The 22,903-nt window shown below is 40.0% G+C and overlaps 1 protein-coding gene across 1 annotated transcript; it reads right to left on the minus strand.

Annotated features, from left to right (window-relative positions):
* Window positions 1-18,410: 18,410 nt before the first annotated feature.
* Window positions 18,411-19,478, minus strand: LOC121480231 (transcription initiation factor TFIID subunit 9-like). The gene has a single exon (XM_041736609.1). The coding sequence runs from the start codon at window positions 19,223-19,225 to the stop codon at window positions 18,428-18,430; it is 798 nt and encodes a 265-aa protein (XP_041592543.1). The 5' UTR covers window positions 19,226-19,478; the 3' UTR covers window positions 18,411-18,427.
* Between the last annotated feature and the right edge of the window lie 3,425 nt (window positions 19,479-22,903).

The raw sequence follows: 22,903 nt of genomic DNA on the forward strand, positions 1-22,903 counted from the left end.
AGATATAGAAGTTACTGCTACTCTACTGACTTTCTCCTTAATAAAATTCTGGCTGTTCTTGTATTATGGGGGTTAAAATATTTTTCAAAAAATACTATTGAGGGTTTGGCAAAAAACATTGTAGTTATATAGAAATTACTTGTTCACAGAAAAAAACGAAAATAGTTTATCTTTCCCTTTATGACTCACAGTTACTTCTTGAATCATTCTCACATTGTTTAAACATTTACCTCAAAGCACTAGACTGTTCTCCTCCAACCCTGAGAATATTGAGACTACCAAGTTTTAGCTTCCTTGGTCCATCCCCTCCTCCCCAACTTTCCTCAAAAAGGAAAGCACAGAACTCCTCTCCATCATGATCAGTTATACTTCCCATATTTGGGGAGTGGTGGACATATCTTGGTTTTTCTCCTAACATTCCCTTTCCCTTTTGGTAAAACTAACCCTAGTTTTGCTTTCAAAGAACTATCTTTGCCCAGTGAGTGCAATTGTAAGTGGTCTTTCAGTCAGTGTCTTCTTTCTGTTAACAACAGTTGAGAATATATTGAATTAGATTCTCTAAGAATGAGCATTTTGGGAAGAATCCTACAAAGAAGGGAAATGATTGAAACTTCAATTTTGGGAACTAGCCTATATCTTTTTCTGCTTAAATTAGAGTTGGTTCTATGACTTAGAACCAAAGGAAGTATAATTGATACAGAAGTTTGGAATGCTAGAAGTTTGGGGCATTTTTATTCCTAATTTTATAGGTAATGGGGAAATAGTAAAGTTTATTTGCAATAGGAAAAAGTAGTTAAAATTGAACTGTGCAAGATTAATAGAACTGTAAAGAATACATTGGAGTCAGGAGGGCAGATGGAGTGTGAGGGATGAGTTAAAAGCATTTGGTGGTTCAGGCGAGCAAAATAGTGGGAGATGAGGGGTGAAGTCGATATTGTAAGGGTGGATTCTACAACATTGACTTGTGTAATGGATATGGGGTCAGAAGGTGGTGACAGAATGTAGTCCCAAATCTTCTCACATTTGAATGGATCTTGAAGGATGGACAAGATTTTCAGACATTAGGAAAAGACATTTCAGAGAAAAACAGCTGAGTAAATTTTAGAAGCTGTGAATATAATGCAGAGTTAGGAAACTTGCTAGAGAATATTGCTCAACATACCAGTTTATACATTCCTTTCAAAAAAACTCTGCCTCACTCATTTTTGTGGTCTCTGGAATAATATTCCCAAATAACTGGTCCCAAATCACTTGGGAAGCCTTATACACTAAAGATTTTCCATCTCACCTCCAGATATTTAGATTCAGTAGAGCTAATGTGAGGTCCAGGAACTTTATTTTTCAAAATCTCCACAGCTGGAGGCACCTGGTAGTGCAGTCTGTTAAGACTTCAATTCTTTATTTCAGCTCAGGTCATGATCTCAGGGCTGTGGGGCGGAGCTTCACCTTAGGCTCCATGCTCAACAAGGATTCTCTCTCCCCCTTGAGATTCTCTCTCCCCCTCCCCCCCACTCACATGTGCACATGCACGTGCTCTCTTTCTCTCTAAAATAAATCTTAAAAAAACTCCCCAGCTGAACAATATAAATCCAAATTTGGGGACCAGGTCTTGGTAGTTTAGAACAATAGTAGATAGTCAATAAGTACTTAGAGAAGTAAATTATATGTTTTTATCTTTGTGATCTCCCTATTACCTCATCCAGTACTGCATTTAATATTTGCTCAATAATTTCCACATAGAACAACATCACCTCCAGAAATTCCAAATCTTTAGATCTAGGATGAATCTCTAATATCTTCTGTTTTAATAGATTCCCCTATTAAGTCTTAGGACTCAAATGCATGCTACACTATGGGCAAAAGCTACCTAGGATTACAACTTGGCTGAGATCCCATACAAAGTTAATCAAGAGGTGGCTCCTTTTGCGGGGAGGAAGAAGGAAGTAGGTATGGATGAGGGAATTTCCAGACAAACAGAAAAGGGAAAGAGCTGGGCAGTGCCGGTGGCTCAGCGGTTTGGCACTGCCTTCAGCCCAGGGCCTAATCCTGGAGACCCAGGATCGAGTCCCACATCGGGCTTCCTGCATGGAGTCTGCTTCTCCCTCTGACTGTGTCTCTGCCTCTGTCTCTCATGAATAAATAAATAAAAATCTTTTTTTTAAGAAAAGGGAAAAGCTAAAAGTTTTAGGAACGATGAATAATATATTCAAAATGTGTGATAGTGAGAGAAAATGCTAATGGATTTTTTTTTAAGTCTCAGACTTATTTACAAATATTAAAGGGACTATTCAGACCAATTGGTAGACAGGACGTAGTATATGTTTCTGATAATCTTCAGGAAAATTCCCATCGCTGGATACAGTATCAATTGCTTTATTTGTAAAACCAAAAAGAAAAAAGAAATATTGAGTTTAATTAGCTCAAGTAAAGCCAAAAGTCCTGCAATAATCATATACTAGTGATGAAAATAAGATGGGGAACTAGATTTTTTTAAGGAATAAATTAGGGCAGCCCAGGTGGCTCAGCGGTTTAGCGCCTGCCTTCAGCCCAGGGTGTGATCCTGGAGACCCAGGATCGAGTCCCATGTCGGGCTCCCTGCATGGAGCTTGCTTCTTCCTCTGCCTGTCTCTTTCTCTGTGTATGTGTGTCTCTCATGAATAAATAAAATCTTAAAAAAAAAAAAAGGAATAAATTACTAATTTATTAACTTCTAAGATATACTTTATTAATATCTAAACTAAGATAAAATAATTTCCACTAGGGGATGTATAGCCTTAAAATGGGAATAATTAACTGCTTTAGTTGGTTGAGTTTTATTTCAGATCTTTCAAATACCATATTCAATTGAGTCAACCACTATGCACACAATCACTTACTAAAAATGTCAGAATCATTTTACAAATATGGTCTTGGTTTTGGATTAGGAGGACAGAAAATAAATTATCACAAAATCTCCATTGTCATGTTTTTTTGAGTGAAGACAGCTAGCTATACTGTAGTGAAGGGAGCTTTAAACTTGGATTCAATGTTTATGTTAGTGTGATTAGACTCATTAGTCATTAGTTAGATCTGCTGCCAACTGTGTGTTTGGTAGGGTCCTCTAATCTCCACCCTTTCTCTGCCCTGAAGGTCATCCAAACACTTGTTCCCTGGATGCCCAGAGTGTTGACTGCTGAGCTAGGATTTCCCCTTGGACATGCCTTCGTCAAAGAGATCTCCTTTGCCTAAGATTCCTCTCTTTCTCAAGGGAATCCTGTATCCAACAACTGATCCAGGCCAGGGTACGTTTGTGAAGGGCCATCCCAACCCGGAGCTCCCCATGAGGTTAGTTAAAGCCCTAGTGCAACTGTGTCACAGTTCAGCTTCTCAGTCTGCCCTATCCTGTCTCCATCATTCCCTTCACAGGGGATGATCTAGAGACTATTCCCCAATAAACCTACACTTGAGTCTGAATTTCAAAGTCCATTTCCTGGGGAACTTGACCTAAGACATCTGTAGTAAATGATGATTAACCAAATGAAAACATGCAAAGACCAGTTATTTCAAACTTGTTATAGTAAGGAAGTCAGCCACCATCACTGTGTCTTTTTTTTTTCTAAGATTTTATTTATTTATTTGACAGAGAGAAAAAGCAAAAGACAGAGCACAAGCAGAGAGAGTGGCAGGCAAAGGGAGAAGCAGGCTCCCTGCTGAGCGGGGAACCCTATGTGGGGCTCAATCCCAGGACCCTGGGATCATGACCTGAGCCAAAGGCAGATGCTTAACTGACTAAGCTACCCAGGCATCCCCAATTGTGTCTTAACAGAGACTTCAGAAAGGCAGAGGAGTGGGAAAGCATTACAGTGAAAAAGAGGAAGGCTTCAGGTATGCCCTGACTGGAGGCTCCTAGCATGAGGGAGATGTAGGCAGACTAACTAGAAGGGGGGCATCCTACATAATGGTTAGGGGTGCATATTTGGCCTTTACTGGTTGGTTCTAAGTTGAAAATGGGAACAAAATTTAGGGAAGCTGGCAGTTATTAATCCCATCTTTGTTTACACATGTATAAATAGTAGAAAATAATACCTGACTCACGAGATAATTGGATTAAAGGACAACGCTTAATAGGTTATAGGGTATTATTATTATTAATAGTAGTAGTAGTATTACCATGAACATATTTATAAACATGTGAGATCACCTAATTAAGAACTTTGGATCTGGGGCAACTGGGTGGCTCAGTGGTTGATCGTCTGCTTAGGTTGTGATCCCGGAGTCCTGGGATTGAATCCCACATCAGGCTCCCCACAAGGAGCCTGCTTCTCCCTCTGCCTGTGTCTCTGCCTTTCTCTCTGTGTCTCTCATGAATAAATTTAAAAAATAAAAATTAAAAAGTAGATGTGGCCCAGCAGAACTGGGGAAAGGTAGAGATTTCCAAGGGAGGTTTAGTTTGCAATGAGGGGTGATGTGTGTGAGGATGAATGGGTGTGAGAGAGGACAGCCCCTTTGTCAGAGGGGGCCTGTTAGTCACCTAGGAGATTAGCTTCAATTTTGGCATAACTTAGTTTTTAAATTTTTTTAAAATTTTGGTTTTTGAATCTCTTTTTTTCTAGGTGTATTTGAGGAGACTCATTAATTAATATTCTATGTCATAGTATAGTTTACTGACCAAGTGACACATCATTTTTGTTTGACTACTGGAGATGATGGCTTTTTCTCTATTTCTCCTCAATTTCAAAATGACTGATTTTACTGATATAATCTCCAAGTGATATAGCCTAACAAATAAGGCAAAGTTCAGAATAATGTAGCAGTACCTATCCAGCTGCCAAGCCTCATTTCCTCTTCTTACTGTTGAGAGGCATACTTCTGCCCTCTATGACTCTGGATCAGATCCTAATTGCCCTAAGCAGAGCCCTGATTCCCTTGTTAATAATTGGTTTAGAACATGTGATTCAATTCTGATGAATGAGACTTGAGGGTATATCTGCCAGCAGGGGGGCAGGGTGGGTGGGAGTATCAGAAGGGAGGGGAGGTTTGTGAGCAAGTTTTCTCTACAGTTTTTTTTTTTAAGATTTTATTATTTATTCATGAGAGACAGAGAGAGAGAGAGAGAGAGAGAGAGAGAGAGGCAGAGACACAGGCAGAGGGAGAAGCAGGCTCCATGCAAGAACCCCGATGTGGGACTCCCTCCAGGATCATTCCCTGAGCCTAATAAGGCAGTCACCGAACCCCTGAGTTGGACACCCAGTTGTCCCAAGTTTCCTCTACTTTAAAAAGAGATAGTAGGAAGAAAACTCTCTTCTTTTACTTTTGGATGTCACTGTGTGCACATTTGATGTTTGAAATTCCTTAGGTTATCTTGCAATCATGAAAGGAATGTACAATCTAGTTGGGCCGTATAACCCTTAGGGCAAAGCTGATGGATACCACAAGAGATAAAAGGAGCCTAGATACTCAAATGGCATCAATGAACCACTAACAACCTAATCTACAGTCTACTGTATATGTCTTCTTATTGTTCCAGGCTCTTGGATTTAGATCCAAGAAGGGGAATTGAGAAGGGAGAGATAGAGACAATTACTTTCCAAGTCCAGTTTGATTTTTTTTAAAAAAAATTATATATATGATGAGTGTGAGTTTTATTTTCTTTAGAGTGAGCTTTATTTTCTTTAGTAAGTGGATCCAGACAGATTTTAACTTATGGGTAATTGGCATCTTGGTATTAAATGGTAACAGATAAAGGTTTTAATAAGTGTATCATCACATACATAAATAAATGCATTTGAGTGATATATGGCCTCGGTAGAGGATGAACCTGTGCATGTTTGAATTAAGGGAGTTCTTTTAGCCCTTTATCAAGAGCCTGAATTGTTTGTGTGGTTATCTTCCTTTTCTGAAAAAGAACAAGCAGTAGTGTCTATTGTGACATTTGAGTTTACCAAATGAGGAGCACTTGACTAATAAGCAGCCTCATACATGGCCAAATGTCCTCCTGTACTTGTACTTGATGAGATCCAGGCCTTTTCAAAATAATATCACATGTTAATGTTCTTATGGGGGAATGTAGGAATAATTTGTTTCTCATTTTCTTATTTTCTTCCTCAAAATATGGTCAGTGAAGTCTTAGGAAGAAATAAAGATATCTTTCATAGCAGATCAAGTGACTGAAAAGCCTCTGACTTTTGGAATCTTTAATGACACAAATTCCTGCCAAAAGTGAATGGTATTTTCTTTACATTTGGAAAAGTGCATTGTTACCTCTCAGATTGAGGTGATCTCTCCAGGTAAGAATCTGGCTGATTTGAGGAAAGAATCCTCCTGGGGCTCCTAAGACCTTCACAGCTTCTCACACTCAAGCTTTCTGGTACTTACATGAAAGATTTTGAGGAAAAGAGGGTAATGAGTGCCTTTTGACTGCAAGACTATGAACACATCAACCTAATCTCCTTTGGTGGCTTTAAAGATAAGGTTATACTCAGCTTTATCTTCAGCAAAATTCTATCCTCTAGCACAAGAAGAACATAAATGTAGGGACGCCTGGGTGGCTCAGTGGTTGAGCATCTGAGCTCCCCACTGGGAACCTGCTTCTCCCTCTGCCTATGTGTCTGCCTCTCTCTCTGTGTCTCTCATGAATGAATAAATAAAATCTTAAAAAAAAAGAATACAAATGTAAATGGTAACAGTAACAATGATGCTATTAACTGATAATAAAACAATAACCACATATACAATAATAAAAAAACAATCCTGTTTACCAAATGATTACTATGTCTCATGTACTATGTTGAACACTTCATATACATTTTATTATTTAATCTTCACAGTTAATTGATAAGCCAGTTAATTGTTATTCCCATTCTTTTTTTTTTTTTTTTAAGATTTCTTTATTTTAGAAAGAGAAGAGCACACATGGTGGGGGGGGGGCAGGAGAGAGAGAGAGAGAGAGAGAGAGAGAGAAGCAGACTTCCATTGAGCATGCAGCCCAACTCAGGGCTCAATGTCACAACGCCCCACGACCCTGAGACCATGACCTGAGTCAAAGTCAAGAGTAGGACGCCAAACCAACTAAGCCACCCAGGTGCTCCTTTATCCCCATTCTTAAATGAGGCAACTGAATTGCAGAGAGGATAAGTCACTTGTCCATGGTCCCACTGTAAATAGTAGATCAGGATTTGAATCTAGATCTGTCTGGGTGCAATAACTGTAGCCTTTCATGTGCCACACAGCCTCCCAAAACTGGATTGTAAATTCTGCAAGAGCGAGAATATGTGAAACTATGTGAAGCCACGTATTTTCAGCATCTGTAACATTACTTAGAACATAGCAAGTGTTGGATAAATGTTTATTGATGAATCAATGAACTAACATTTGTCAAGTGCAGACTCCACCAGTGCGGTAACTTTCAGACACCACCTGCCACAATGCCCTACTCTGACATCATCTCTACCACTGATCACTACTCCCAGAAGTCACACTGATGCGGGTTATTAACATTGGCTTGGAATGGCCAATGGCCTGCTTTTCACCCCACCTATATGTGAGGCACAGATGTTGAGCTACAACTTTTCCTGCTTACTCTACTTTGTCTATTCCCCAAATTGAATTCCCCTCTGGAAACCAAAGCAAGTTTAAATCCCATTCCTTATTCTAGACTCAGAGGTGCACCAGAGAGTAAGGTTGGCCCTCCCCTTCTGGGTGTGAAGCCCATACTGCCTGTCCCAATCTAGAAACGTGTGTTCCCTTTAGCTTCTGGCTAGTGACCTCACCACATGCTCAAAACCCATATTTGGTCCCATGACCTTTTTCCTTTGGAAGAGCTTTTGCCACATGTGACTGATAAGTGAACTGAACAAATTGCTGCATTATCTTGTTTAAAAATAGAGGTTTCACAGTTGGGATACTTTTGTTTGTAACAGAATACCTAAACTTAATTGGCTTAAAAATAAGGACATTTATAACATCATGTGACAAAATGTCTGCAGCGAGGGTGGTTCCAGGGTTGGTTAATTAAGCAGCTTAATGATGCTAGTGCTGGAATCACCTTATTTTCTATTCTCTTGGCTTTCCTTTCATGGTCCCAAGGTGGCTGCTTGCACCAAACGACTTTGTGCATTACAACATGCAACAACAAAAAAGAACAGGTAAAAATCTTTCCTAGAAGTTCCTAGCAAACTTCCTGAGAGCCACTGGCCACAATAGATAACAGGCCCCCCCCAAACCAATTACTGACCCTGATCTGCTACCCTTCCTACTCCCCTGTACTTGTGAACTTAAGCACCATGGACACTTTTCCTGTATGGATGTCATGAAATAATTCTTTTCCATGAGAGAAATAAGGTATATACAAAAAGTTAACAGTTATCTCTGGGTAGGGTTTGCAGGTGATTTTTCTTCAGAAAATTTTATGTATCAGTACTACTTTTATTTTAAACACTTTTTATTTTAAAATAATTTCAAACTAATAGAATATTTGCGAGAATGGAATGAGGCACTCCCATATATCCTTTGCCAGATTCATGGATATTTAATATTTTGTCACATTTGTTTCATTAATTTCTCTATTTTGGGGGAACCATTTGAAAGTCTGTGTATATCATTCCCTCTATTTCATAATATTCGAATGTGTATATCCTAAGAACAAGAATATTCTTTCACAGGCCAGTAGTACAGTTATAAAACTTAAGAAATTTAACATTGATGTATCTCTGTGATCGACTACCCATGTTTTAATCCTGTCAATTGTCCCAATACTGCCCCTTATAGAAATTTTTTTCGATACAGGATCTAGTCCAGGATCATGTATTAATCCTCTTTAAAAAATAAAAAAAAATATTTACTTCTTAAGTATAAGAAGGATCTTGGGTGGCTCAGTTGGTTAAGCATTTGCCTTTGGCTCAGGTTGTGTTCTCAGGGTCCTGGGATTGAGCCCAGCTTTGGGCTCCCTGCTCATGGGGAGTCTGCTTCTTCCTCTCTCTCTGTCCCTCCTCCCTGCTCATGTTCTGTCTCTCTAAAATAAATAAGATCTTTAAAAAACTAAAATATAGGGCAGCCCCGGTAGTGCAGCGGTTTAGTGCTGCTTGCAGCCCAGGGCGTGATCCTGGAGACCCCCGGATCGAGTCCTGCATTGGGCTCCCTGCATGGAGCCTGCTTCTCCCTCTGCCTGTGTCTCTGCCAGTCTCTCTCTCTCTCTGAATGAATAAATAAATCTTAAAAAAAAAAAACTAAAATATCATTGACATACAACATTATTAGTTTTAGGTGTACAACATAATGATTTGATATTTATATATATTGCAAAATGGTCATCACAATAAACCTAGTTAACATCTGTCACCTTACATAGCTACAGAATTTTTTTCTAGTGATGGGAACTTTAAGGTTCATTCTTTTAACTTTCAGATATGTAATACATTCTATCAACCATAGTCACACATCCATTATATTTCCATGACTTCTTTATTTTATAACTGGAATTTTGTACCTTTTATTTTTTAAAAAATTATTTATTTATTTTGGAGAGAGCACACATGGTGGAGGGAGGGGTAGAGAGAGAGAGGGAGAGAGAAAAATCTCAAGCAGACTCTCCACTGAGCAGGAAGCCCCATATAGGGCTCAGTCCCACAACCCTGAGATCATGACCTGAGCCGAAATAAAGAGTTGAATGCTTAACCAACTGAGCCACCCAGGCACCCCTGGAAGTTTGTAGCCTTTGATTCCTTTTATCCATTTTGCCCACCCCCACCCCTAGCCTATGGCAATGACCAGCCTGTTTCTTTGAGCTTGGTAGGGCTTTTCTGTGTTTTTGTTTTTATGATTCCACATATAAACGAGATGATAAGGTATGTGTCTTTCTCTGTCTGATGTATTTCACTTAGCATGATGTCCTCCAGTTTCATCTATGATACCACAATGCCAAGATTTCACTTTTTAATGTTTGAATAATATTCCACTGTGTATATATATTCCATTACATATAACATTTTTTAATCCATTCATCAATAAGTAGACACTTAGGTTGTTTCCATGTCTTGGCTGTTGTAAATAATGCTGCAGTGAGCATAGGGGTGCGTATATCTTTATGAAGTAATGTTTTTACTTTCTTTGGATAAATATCCAGAAGTGGAATTGCTGAATCATATGGAAGTTCTATGTTTATTTTTTTGAGGACCCTCCATACTGTTTTTCCCAGTGTCTGCTTTAATTCACGTTCCCATCAATGGTACATGAGGGTTCTTTTCCTCCACATCCTTACCAGCACTTGTTATCTCTTGTATTTTTGATAATAGTGTTTCTAACACGTGTGAGGTGATAACTCATTGTGGTTTTGATTTGCATTTTTCTGATATTTAGTGATGTTGGGCATCTTTTTATGTACCCGTTGGCAGTCTGTATCTTTGGAAAAATAAGTATTCAGATCTTCTGCCCATTTTTTAATCAGATTGGGTTTTTGCTATTGAGTTGTATGAAGTTTCCAAAATATATATTTTGGATATTCACCCCTTACCAGATAAATGATTTCCAAATATTATCTATTCAGTAGGTTGTTTTTTCATTTTGTTGATGATCCCCTTTGCTATGCAGAAACTTTTTATTTTTTTAAACTTTTTAAAAAATAATAATAAACTTTTTTTCATTCATGAGAGACAGGCAGAGACACAGGCAGAGGGAGAAGCAGGCTCCATGTACAGAGCCCAACCTGGGACTAGATCCAGGGTCTCCAGGATCACAACCTCAGCTGAAGGCAGCGCTAAACCGCTGAGCCACCCGGGGCTGCCCTGCAGAAGCTTTTTAGTTTAATGTAGTCTCACTTTCTTATTTTTGCTTTTGTTGCCATTTTTTGGTGTCAAATCCCAAAAATCATTGCCAAGACCAATGTCGAGGAGGATAATGCTTTTTGTCTAGGAGTTTGATGGGTTTTTTTAAAAATTTTTTATTTATTTATGATAGTCACACAGAGGGAGAGAGAGAGGCAGAGACATAGGCAGAGGGAGAAGCAGGCCCCATGCACCGGGAGCCCGACGTGGGATTCGATCCTGGGTCTCCAGGCCCTGGGCCAAAGGCAGGCGCCAAACCGCTGCGCCACCCAGGGATCCAGTTTGATGGTTTTGAGTCTTACATTCAAGTCTTTAAACCATTTTGAATTTATTTTTTGTACGTGCTGTGAGATAGAGGTCCAGTTTCATTCCTTTGCATGTGGCTATTCAGTTTTCCCAACACCATTTATTGAAGAGACTGACCTTTCTCCATTATATATTCTTGGCTCTTTTGTCATAAATTAATTAACATATGTGTGTGGGTCACTTGTCTTTTTAATCTGCTTTATTTGGATGGCTTCCTCAACCTTCCTTTCTCTTCTTGCCACTGACTTTTTTTTTAAGACTTTATTTATTTATTCATGAGAGACGCAGAGAGGGAGGCAGAGACACAGGCAGAGGGAGAAGCAGGATCCATGCAGGGAGCCCGAGGTGGGACTCGATCCCAGGTCTCCAGGATCAGGCCCTGGGCTGAAGGTGGCGCTAAACCGCTGAGCCACGGGGGCTGCCCACCACTGACATTTTGTAAGAGTATGCCCATCATTTTACAAAATGTCCTCAATTTGGGTTTCTTTGATGTTTCCTCATGATTGGATTCAGATTATGCATTTTGCCTCAGAATATCACCTAAGTGGTGGTGTGTTTCTCTCAGGGCATCATATCTGGAGATATATAAAGTCCATCTTCCCCTCATTAGTAATGTTAATTTTAATCACCTGGTTATAGTATTGTCTAGTTCCTCCACTGATGAATGATTTTTCTAATCATAAAAGAAAATAACTTTAAAAAACTAATACATTATAAAAGTTCATATTACAATAACTGGGAACTGAATTTAAGTGAAAAACTGTATTCCATGCTCTCTTATTTTTGCAAGGGAAAACTTGCTACACCCCATCAACAATACTGAATTTGAGAGATAGGAATGGGACTTTAAAGCATCATGTTGCAGAAAAGAAGGTTGAAGTCCAGAGAGGTGAAGTAACCTGCTCAACCTTAGTATCACAGCCAGGGCTAGGACCAGAGTCCTGTCCCTGATCTGCTACCCTTCCCACTCCACTGTACCTGTAAGCCAAAGCACGGCAAATGTTTTCCCTGCCCTGCTGTCACCAAGAACTCATCCCTTTAAAAGAAGAAATCTGGGGTGCCTGGGTGGCTCTGTTCTGTTCCAAAGGGTCTGCCTTTGGCTCAGGTCATGATCCCAGGGTCCTGGGATGGAGTCCCATATTGGGCTCCCCACAGGGAGCCTGCTTCTCCCTCTGCCTATGTCTCCGCCTCTCTCTCTATGTCTCTCATGAATAAACAAAATCTTAGAAAAATAATAAAGTAAAAGAAGAAATCTAGTGCCCCCCTTGCCCACCCCCTTGCCATTCCATATTATAATACTGCCAAGTCTTTAGTCCGGACTCCAGATCTGCTCACATTAAAACACTATCCATGTCCAAACTGGAAATGAGTTTCCTGTTTTATCATTTAAATGGGTAACCTTACTCCCCAGTTATCTCCACAAACTCTCACTGCTCATGCTCACACTTGGAGCCAGCAAAAGAATGAGATAAAACAGTTACACAATGGTATGTTGGATGTATTCCACAGAGGTGCCTTTGTGTAACTTGTAAGGAGAAGAGTAATGATTTTCTTTTTCCTGGCTAGAAACAGTCAACTGTGCTATTTTGAAATCTACCAAAGGCAGACAGTCCAGAACCTATAATTGTAGAGAGGGACCATCTATCCTGGCAGCAGTGTCTGTGTGTGTAGGTTGTAAAAGGCAGTACTGGGCCAGCAGTAGATTCAGTGCCAGGAGAGCTGAGGTTTCAACCCAGTCCTGTCGTAATACATTTCCTGTATTGCCATTTTGTTTCACGATAGCAAGTATTGACCTCTGCTTCTCCTACTGATGACAAGAAGAGACACTCTTACAACTTACATGGATATTTGTGAAGACAAATAGCGAGCAATGAATGGAACAAATCTTAGAGGCTCTTCCACTTACTGGTTGTTATGGAACAGCTATGAGCTGAGTTGTCTGTGTATGTCGAAGACCTAATGCCTACTACCTCACAATGTGACTGTATTTGGAGATAGGGCCTTTAAAGAGGTAATTAAATTAAAATGAAGTCATTAGGATAAGACCCTAATCCTGAAGACCATGTGAAGACAAAGAGAGAGGGCAGCCATCTACAAGCCAAGGTGAAAGGCTTCAGAAGAAACCAATTCTGCTGACACTTTGATAGGACTTCCAGCCTGCATAATTGTGAGAAAATAAATTTCTGTTGCATAAGGCACCAGTCTGTGGTACTTCATTATGGCAACCCTAGAAAACTAACAGGAGAACTTTGTGAAATGTACTCCTTTTAGAAAGAATAAGCTATGTAATTTGTGGGACCCAGTACAAAATAAAAATGTGGGGCCCCTTAAGGAATTAAAAAGTTCAAGATAGTGACAGTAGAGGATTAAACCAAGTATGGAGCCCCTCTAAGCATGGACCCTGTGTGACACTACACATCTCCCACCCGTGAAGCCAGTTCTGCTTCTAGACTTCAGTTTCCTTATCTGGTAAGTTGGGATAATAACTGCACCTAGCTTTAGGTTTGTTGAGAAGATTAAATCAAGTTCTAGGACTCAGTTCTCAGAAAACATGAAAGGGTTACCAAGATAGGTGTTTAAAGTTTATCATTAGGGGATCCCTGGGTGGCTCAGCGGTTTAGCGCCTGCCTTCGGCCCACAGTGTAATCCTGAAGTCCTGGGATCGAGTTCCACATCAGGCTCCCTGCATGGAGCCTGCTTCTCTCTCTCTTCCTCTCTCTCTCTGTATCTCTCATGAATAAATAAATAAAATCTTTAAAAAATAAATAAATAAAGTTTATCATTAAATGTCTTACAGAGGTTAAGTCATAGGATCACAAGAAACAATAGTTTGGGTTTTTTTTCTCCGAATATGGTCAGTAAGACAGTAGGAGGGGAGAGTGTATATGGGGAGTGGGCAGGAACATTTCAGAGCTGAGATTCTGCTGGGGTGAACAATGCAGACTGTTTCATAATTTGATTATTTATAGTCTTAGGGTCCCTGCTGCAGGGCATACAATTTCTTTCTCCTCTCTCTCCCTCTCCTGCTCTGTAGCAAGTATGCTCCACTGGAAGAGGCACTGGGACCCTGGAGCTTCCAACTTGCTGCCTGACTTTCTGACAAAAGTGTTATTATTTCCACACATATGATTCTTTTATTCTATAAATAAATAAAGCTTCAGAAGGCAACTGAACACAACTCTTGATATCTAAAATAGGACAGGACAAATAAAGCTGATCCTTAGGAGATTAATCCTCATTAGGAGGTAAAGTCAGAGAATTTTGAGTGGCATTTTGGAAGGGGGTGATTATTTTCTTTTACATGTATATTTAAGAGCATTTAGAAGCCAGTACATTGAACAAATTGGAATAAAATGCCCAGCACTAACAACTTTTCAAACAATTATACCATATGGAAATAATTTTCAGTGCAACACAGAAGGTTCTAAATCTTCTGCTGGAATTTCAGCAAATTTCAATTCCTTGCAACTCAATCCCTGCTAAGGCAGGGTTGAATCTAGGTTCCAATTCTTTCCCTTCCTAACATGCTGATGGGAGCACTGATTCACATCTACTCATTGCCTTTTTGAAAGCAAAGCTCAGAACCTTGCAAATAAGCTCTACAAGAAAGCATCACCTGTCTTCATATCTGTGGTCACTCACAAATGTACTCACTAAAAGCAAAATGGAAAAAAAATAAAATAAAAGTAAAATGGGTTGATTGAAAAAAGTTTTTAGTTTTTGAGCTAAACAAAAAGATGGTTGTAACATATGCCCTGATTTTTTCTATTATTATTAGAATAAATCTAGACTCCCTCCATACCCTAAGTGATCTGGTTGCTGTTGTGAGAGGTAGTAGAAAGATAAAACAATATTCAAGCTGCTTTTCTTCTGGGCTTTGTTCATTGCCCCGGTAATCATAGCCTCTTCGTTCTAGTTGCTTAGAAAAGGAATGAGGTAGAACAGGGTCATGTAATTAATATAATTATACTTAATTAACATGTAATGATAATTACATGTTGAAAACTAACACATTTTAAAATTCCCACAGTGCGTGGAAAACTATACCACCAAGACAGACTGAGCCTGATGCAAAGATATGTCACAAAGCAATGTGATGAAGAGACAAATTCAATCTTGATCACCAGATCATATCTTCAGAACTTTCACCTTTTTTCAGAATAAAAACACTTCAGGGGCGCCTAGGTGGCTCAGTTGGTTCAATGTGTCTGCCTTTGGCTCAGCTCATGATCTCAGGGTCCTGGGATCTAGCCCCGCATCAGGCTCCCTGCTCAGTAGGGAGTCTGCTTCTCCCTCTGCCTCTGTGATCTCTCCTGCTTGCTCTTAAATAAATTAACAGAATCTTCAAAACAAAAACACTTTACCTTGCTCCATTTATTTCAGGGAAGGCAAAATGTACCCACATTTATTATCCCATTTGAAGCCCCAGTATTACATTATTTCAAGTACTCAGATTACCTCAGGTGATAGAGATTTAGTGTGAGACTATCTGGGGAATGAAGGAAATGCAGGAAACCACTGAACCATCAAGCCTCATAAGATCTGGTGCATGGTTAAATATTCAACAGTAACACTATGTGTCTATTATTCTTGTTAATTCAGCTTTTCTCTTAGCAGGAACTCTAGTGCTGAACTGTGTTGAATCATGCTAGCATGTGACTTTGGGCAAGTTACTTAAGCTTTTTTGTGGCAGTTTCCTCATCTGTGAAATGGAAACACACTTCACAAGGTTGAAGTTAATATATTTAAAGCATTTAAAATAGTACCAGACACATAGATATTGGTGTTTTCTAGTATCATTTTTATTATTGTTGTATTTTCTATTACTTCTGTAGCTATTTTCCACTACTCTTATGATGTCTATGGTCTCAAGGTTCTTTTTTTTTTTTTTTTTTTTTTCATCTCATGGTTCTGATTCCTACCTTTTCTATGTGTGACTTTCAGGATTTACCCATTTTTGCTTTATGTTTTGAGTTACTGACTTTCTTCTGTTCTTACTTTCTACACTTCATGCTTCTACTTATTCATGCTTCTGCTTACTGCCTTCATTCTATGTCCCTCTCTGCTTCTTTCTACTTTATCCTATTCTGTTTTTTTAATGTGTCTCACATTTAATATCTTGAGACAGAACCTGAGGGGGCGACTTAGTGACTAGCTTGTAGGGAAATCTACTGATGAGTTCCCATACTTGCTTGCTCCAGGCTGTTGGCAAGTTTCTACCTGATTGTCTTTGATTCAGGTGGGAACCCATGGTCCAATTAGTACCGTTCAAGGGTCTCAGGATGTTAACTGAGAATTCTGTGTGTAAAGAACTATCTTGGACTCTTGTCAGAAGAAGTGTGGGGGTGGCAGCACCCAGGGTTTCATGGCTCCATTCCAGTGCTTTCTTTAGCATTATTGTCATCCCATTTATAGGTGATGAAGTTATCCTACATCTTATGTCAAGTGTCAAAAATGCCAAGTGATCCTACATCTTAGAACTCGGTTCTTTATTTAATTTTACCAAAGAAGAGGTGCTATTTCTTACACTTCCTTTTATGCAGGAATGGGTGATTATTTTTTTTCAGAAACAGCATCTTGCAGAATAGAAAGTAGTTCTATGGCTATTACACGATGATTAATTCAGAATTCAGGCAATATAGGGCCAAATCGAAACTATATCAGGAGAAATTAAGAGAAACAAGGTTTAAAGCACTTAAAGACAGACATACTAAAGTGATGGTTGAGACACTTTCTCCTTGCTCCCTTAATACCCTGGCTAGTTTAACAAACCACAGTACTAATTACTGGCAATTCACATGTTACACACAGTCAGCATCCTTCAGTGAAAAGGCCTTTCTGGAGATAGAATCTGGAGGAGCTAGGGAAAGCAGGAAAGAACTTCATTTTTATAGGATTTGGGAGATAAGATGCTCTAGCCTAAAGATTTGTTAATCAGCAACTTTTTTCAACTTGCCACAAAAGTTCCTTTAATAAAAGCATTTATTTAAATCAGTTGTCCAATCCTCATTTTACATCTGTTCTAACTAAAACTCCTTCTTATTAATCCCCTTAGAAGTTTCTGGATTGAAATCTAACATGCCACTTAAAATGTAAATTCTAGTTAAGTGGAAGAATTCTAGTTAGGGATTAGGAGAGACTGAATAAAGCAACAGTAAATTAATGATTGTCCAGGTGAAAAGGTGAGTGGGGTAGAAATTAATGGATTAGTCTGAGGCCTGAGAATCATATGTGGCACTCATCCAGAGAATGGGGTGTACTACAATGTCAAACTGGGTAAATTTTGATTAGTAGTGAGCCACGATATACTATTTGAAAACTGAGCCTTACTAAATATTGTGGCAGGTGAAAATCAAGGTGGGAGTTAACTGGTTATGGATAATTCTCTGCTGTTGATTGTGCATGTTCCCAGGAACTCTAAAAAGACTTGTGCACAGTGCATTTGGTTGGAAGGAATGGCAGTGACTTGTCACCCAAGGAAAGACCTGAGCCTGCTTAGGAAGACTGCTCTGTGGATCATCTGCATGGAATAGAAAAGAAGAATTTTTGCTGTGTACTGAACAGACTGACTTGCCATCTTGTTGGCCTCTCTCAGAATATAGAAACCAGAGATGCTTTTTAGGAAATTCAATTAACTATGTTTATAAATGGGGTTAACTGTTTAAGGGAATTTAATTTGTTTAGTTTAGCCATTAATTGAACATTAATAAAAGACCATGAAATGCAATAGTCTCTATTTTTAATTAAAATTGTTTTCCATTTATAAATAGAATAACAAAATGGGTAATTGAATGTAACTGGGTTTTTGGATTTGTCTGGCAGGTAACCGGAGAATAACCAGCACAGTCTGGGTTGTGAGGGGAGGGTGATTAAAATAAGACCCTGCTTGAAGTGAGATACTGGTCCTATTTCTAACCTGTCTCCATAGGCAGAAAGGGAATAGGGAGGAGCATTGAGTTCATATGTGATGTCAGTAATGATAGCTGAGCTGTGCCTTAGTATCCAGCTAAAGGATATTAAAATAATGTCTGGGTTATCATCGGTGCCATGCTTAGAATCAGATGGCATAAGCCATAATTGCTTCTTCTTCTTTTTTTTTTTTTGATGAACAACAATTTTATTTTTCACACTTAAAGGCTAATGAATAACCATTACTAATCCTATTAAAGAAAACCCAACATCTCAATAGGAAAGGATAACTATATTTACTCATTAAATAGCATTTAAGTTTTCTACAACACAACTTGAAAATACCCAGCATGCACATTTAATCTCAGTACAATGGATTTAAGACCAAGTTTACAGGTTACAGCATCAAGGCTAGATTACAAATTATCATAGTCATCATCATCATCATCGTCATCATCATCAGCTTCCCGTTTTCTTTTCAATGCATTTGATGATTCATTGGAAGTATTTTGTGATGACACCATGTTTGTAGTGATAAGAATGTTTTTGGACCCAATTAATGATGGATTAATCAGAACATTCTGAACTGCGGATGTGGCAGGAATTGATGCTTTTACAGTTGGGGACAGTGATGTGGGCATCTGTACTGTAAACCTCTGCCCTGTGAGGGACATGGGAGTCCCTACTTTAGTTGACACTGACATGGTTTGTGGGGTTGGTGTACCAAGAGTGGGAGTACTTGGTCGGCTAGTAACAGAACCAACACTTAACCGTGGAACTGTTATTCTTCCCACAGAAGTTGATGCCTTTTTTTGTAAAGACTTAAGTCTATAGTTTGGAGCCGTCAAGCAATATCTATCAGGTGGCAGCCTGGGGCCTGAATATGGCTTGATTAATGGCAAAGGAGTTTGATTTCTTTGCCTTGCAATATCCAATAAAAAAATCTCTTGGGGGGGGGGAGAGGTAAAAGACTGATCAGCACGACACTGAATGGCCAGCCGCACAACGTCTGCATCAACAGTAGCCTTCTTAGCATGGCTTGAATAAATTTTTGCATCATCTAGGATTGTGGTCACATATCGGAACACAAACTCCAACATCTGATTTATAACTCTTGGTTCATATTCTGTAATCCCCATATCCTTCAGGATTTGTGCCATCATCTGTGCATCTTTCAGCATGCTCTTGGGAGAAGCCATCTTGCCGGACTCCATGATATCTGTTGATCAGACTTCTTGAGCTAAATCACCCACATTAATGTATTTCAGTCCTGATCTCGATGCAAGTTCTTTGCCTAGTGTGGTTTTTCCAACCCCCGGGGTACTGGTGAGCAGGATGTCCGTGAGCAACATGGTCCTCGGCGCGCTGGCTCTGGCCCCATAATTGCTTCTAGAAAGAATTCTAAAGCTAAGCTTGTTTCATTTGAATTTGGGTTCATGATTTATACCATGTGTCCAACTGACTCTACTGTGTTTAACAGTGTGACTGGGGTAGGAAGAGTCCGAGGTCCAGTTCTTCCTGAACTTCTAAGGAGGTAGCTCCTGGCAGTTAGAAGTTTGAAGCAAAAGACATTCTTCCTTCCTTCCTTCCTTTCTTCCTTCAGTGAATTTCTATCGAACGTCTCGGATAAGCAGGGCTTTATTTTTTATTTTATTTTTTTAAAGATACTATTTATTTATTTGACAGAAAGAGAGAGAGCACGAGTAGGCAGAGTGGCAGGCAGAGGGAGAGGGAGAAGCAGGCTTCCCACTGAGCAGGGAGCCTGATGTGAGGCTCTATCCCAGGACCCCGAGATCATGAACTGAGCCGAAGGCAGATGCTTAACTGACTGAACCAGCCAGCTGCCCCAAAGGAGGGCTTTAGATTCCCTAAAGAACATAAAGATAAAACAAATTGGCATCCTACCCTTATTAGGAATTTAGCCAGTGAGGGACATAAGCCCTATGTAAAAATAATAGTACAATTCTTTTATTGCATAAAAAAAAGGAAAATATATTTACTGATGTCTTTTTTTTTTTTTTAAAGATTTTTTATTTATTCATGAGAGACAGAGAGAGAGGCAGAGATACAGGCAGGGGGAGAAGCTGGCTCCATGCAGGGAGCCTGATGTGGGACTCGATCTGGGGACTCCAGGATAATGCTCTGGGCCGAAGGCAGGCACTAAACCACTGAGCCACCCAGGGATCCCCTATTTAGGGATGTCTTATCATGTATCAGGCATGTGCTCTGTCATCGTGCACATGATGTCTCCTCAAATCCTCGCAACTACCCTGGGAGGTAGATTTTAGTAGAAATGAGCAAAGATCATCTTTAATTGAGGAAGAAACATTATTAAGGACTATGGGTACAAAGTCATCCAGTTTGCACAGCATGGGAGTATGAAGAAGTGTATCAGTAAGTGGATAGACTGGTAGAAAGTGGATCAGTAAGTGTAGAAAGGTAAGTTGGAGGCCAGGATGTAAGGGCATTTGAATGCCCAAAGAGAGTGTGGGCTTTGTTCCCTGGTGAATGAACATGTTCAAGAATTGTGGGGTTTTTTGTTGTTGTGTTGTTGTTTTGTTTTTTTAAGATTTATTTATTTATGACAGAGAGAGAGAGAGAGAGAGGCAGAGACATAGGAGGAGGGAGAAGCAGGCTTCATGCCGGGAGCCCAATGCAGGACTTGATCCCAGGACTCCAGGATCCTGCCCTGGGCCAAAGGCAGGCACCAAACGCTGAGCCACCCAGGGATCCCCTGTTCAAGTGTTTTGAAAGGAGTCAAAAATGATCAGGACTGTGCTTCAGAGAGAGGTAGCCGGAAGCCTGTGAAGACCAGAAGGCACATGATGTGACCTTGGTGAGTCAGGTGGACCTCTTTTGGAATCTGCATCTAAACAAATCAGTTTGTGTGTCCTTGTGCCTGCAAAGGCTTGGGGATGCAGGAATAAAGACAGCCTGCTCCCTGTTTGTAGACAAGCAATGCTTTAGATGTATAAAGAAAAAAATGGCTTGAAGATAGAGACCTTGGTTTCAACCCCCAGTTCTGTGTATTCTGGAGCAATTTAAAATTGCTGAGCCTTTGATTCCTTATGTTAAAAGGGGGCTAATAACACTCACCCTAATGAATGGTTATGAGGATTAAATGAGGACCCAAGACCAAGGTCTTTTGGATGATAAAGTCAGAAAACTAGAGTCTGCTTGCTAGGAGAAAGATCTGAGTTTCTGTGCTCCTTGTGGCAGAAAAGGAATCCAAGCTGGGGCTTAGAAGGCTACTTGTCAGCAATGCTGTAGAAGGGGTTCTTACATCCCATAGGTGGCTGCATCAAAGGGCCTGTGGGGTCCTTTTCAAGTTCTATTTTTGTTACTCCCTGCAGGCTTTCTCATGCTTTCAAAATGTTCCTCTCCCCATTCATACTCACGGTACTAGTACCTGGCACAACTCATAGGTACTAAAGGTAAGCAATAACCATAGGAATCATTAAACAGAAAATAGATATCTAGACCTACAGAGCTAATTCATGTTGAAACCGCAGGAGTTGTAAATGGATTTTTTCCATTAAGCCAGCTGGAATCCAGCATAGTGGGTAAACTCTGGATGTCTCCTCATCAGGCATCCTATTTCACTTCTGCTACATTGTTCTAATCCTTTGGGGCTTCTCCAAGATACCTAGAGGTCAATAATACACACACACACACACACACACACACACACACACACATACTTTTTTTAAAAAATGAAACATTATGATGAAGCTAAATGTAGAACAGAGGAGCTCTAACTCTTGTTAAGGGGGAGAAGAAGAGAGTTCAGGGAGAAGGAGGCTGAAATCTCACCATTGGTTCTTTTCTTACCCACTTTGGAACCCTTGATTTCAATACTACTGTTCCAGCCCTGGCCTTGTTTTCAGCTTTCCTCTTTTGTTTTCTGGACTCTGATGGCAGCTGTTATCACTCCAGCTGCAGAGGGGATGGGAGGCAACTTCCTGTTATTCTATCCTACCATCCCTGTGGGGGTGGGCCATTCCCTCCCCCATCTGCTGTGGATTGCAGAATGTGAGCCTGGATGCAGTCATCCTATGACCAGGGCTGGAAAAATGATTGGTAGCCACCCTGCCACTGTTCGAAGGCATTTGGGGAGCAAAGTAGGGAACAGGCACCACTGATAAGTGTGTTCTTAACTAAGAGAGGGGAAGGATGAGTGGCTGATAGGTAGGTTAAGTGGTTTGTGCAGAAAATAAGTTAAGGGTTGTTGCATGAATGATGGGAGAGTGGGAAAAGGGAAGGATTCTGGCCAAAGTATGAGAGAGAGAGAGAGACACTTATGGTTTCTGGCTGTGGGATTATTTGAGTTCTGGGTGCATTAAGGAATGGAAGGTGATTAGGGGTGATATGATGATCCATTCTTCTATAGTCCTATATTTTTAGTGAGTCTTTTCTTTGAATCAGAATATAAGGAATACAAAGAGGATTAAGCATGGAACTTGCTTAATCCTGTGGGAAGGTAAGAAAATATATAAAACCGGACATATTTAATCATGTTTACACCTCTGTACAATCTCAATAACCCTTACAATAATCTTTGATGTATTATCAACCCCATTTTATAAAGGAGGTGATCGAGGTTTCTGATGGCAAGTTTTAGTGACTTGCCCAGTTATACAGCAAGTAAGTGCCAGAACTGGGCAGTGGGCCCCTAGCCCTTCTTCTTTCCACTATAGCACACACGGAGGACTAGGACTTAGGCTTTGAGAGAGGGGCAAGACTTAACATGCAGAAGAGTGGGGATTCCAGCTAGGCCAGAAGGTGAGAATCAAGCAGGGATATGTTGAGTAGACCAGTTTGACTATAAGAGAGGGTCTCCTGGAAGCAAAGTGGGAGATAAGGTGGGAAAGAAATAGAGACCAGGTTCAGGA

This window comes from Vulpes lagopus, chromosome 21 (genome assembly GCF_018345385.1).
Source record: "Vulpes lagopus strain Blue_001 chromosome 21, ASM1834538v1, whole genome shotgun sequence".
Taxonomy (NCBI): domain Eukaryota; kingdom Metazoa; phylum Chordata; class Mammalia; order Carnivora; family Canidae; genus Vulpes; species Vulpes lagopus.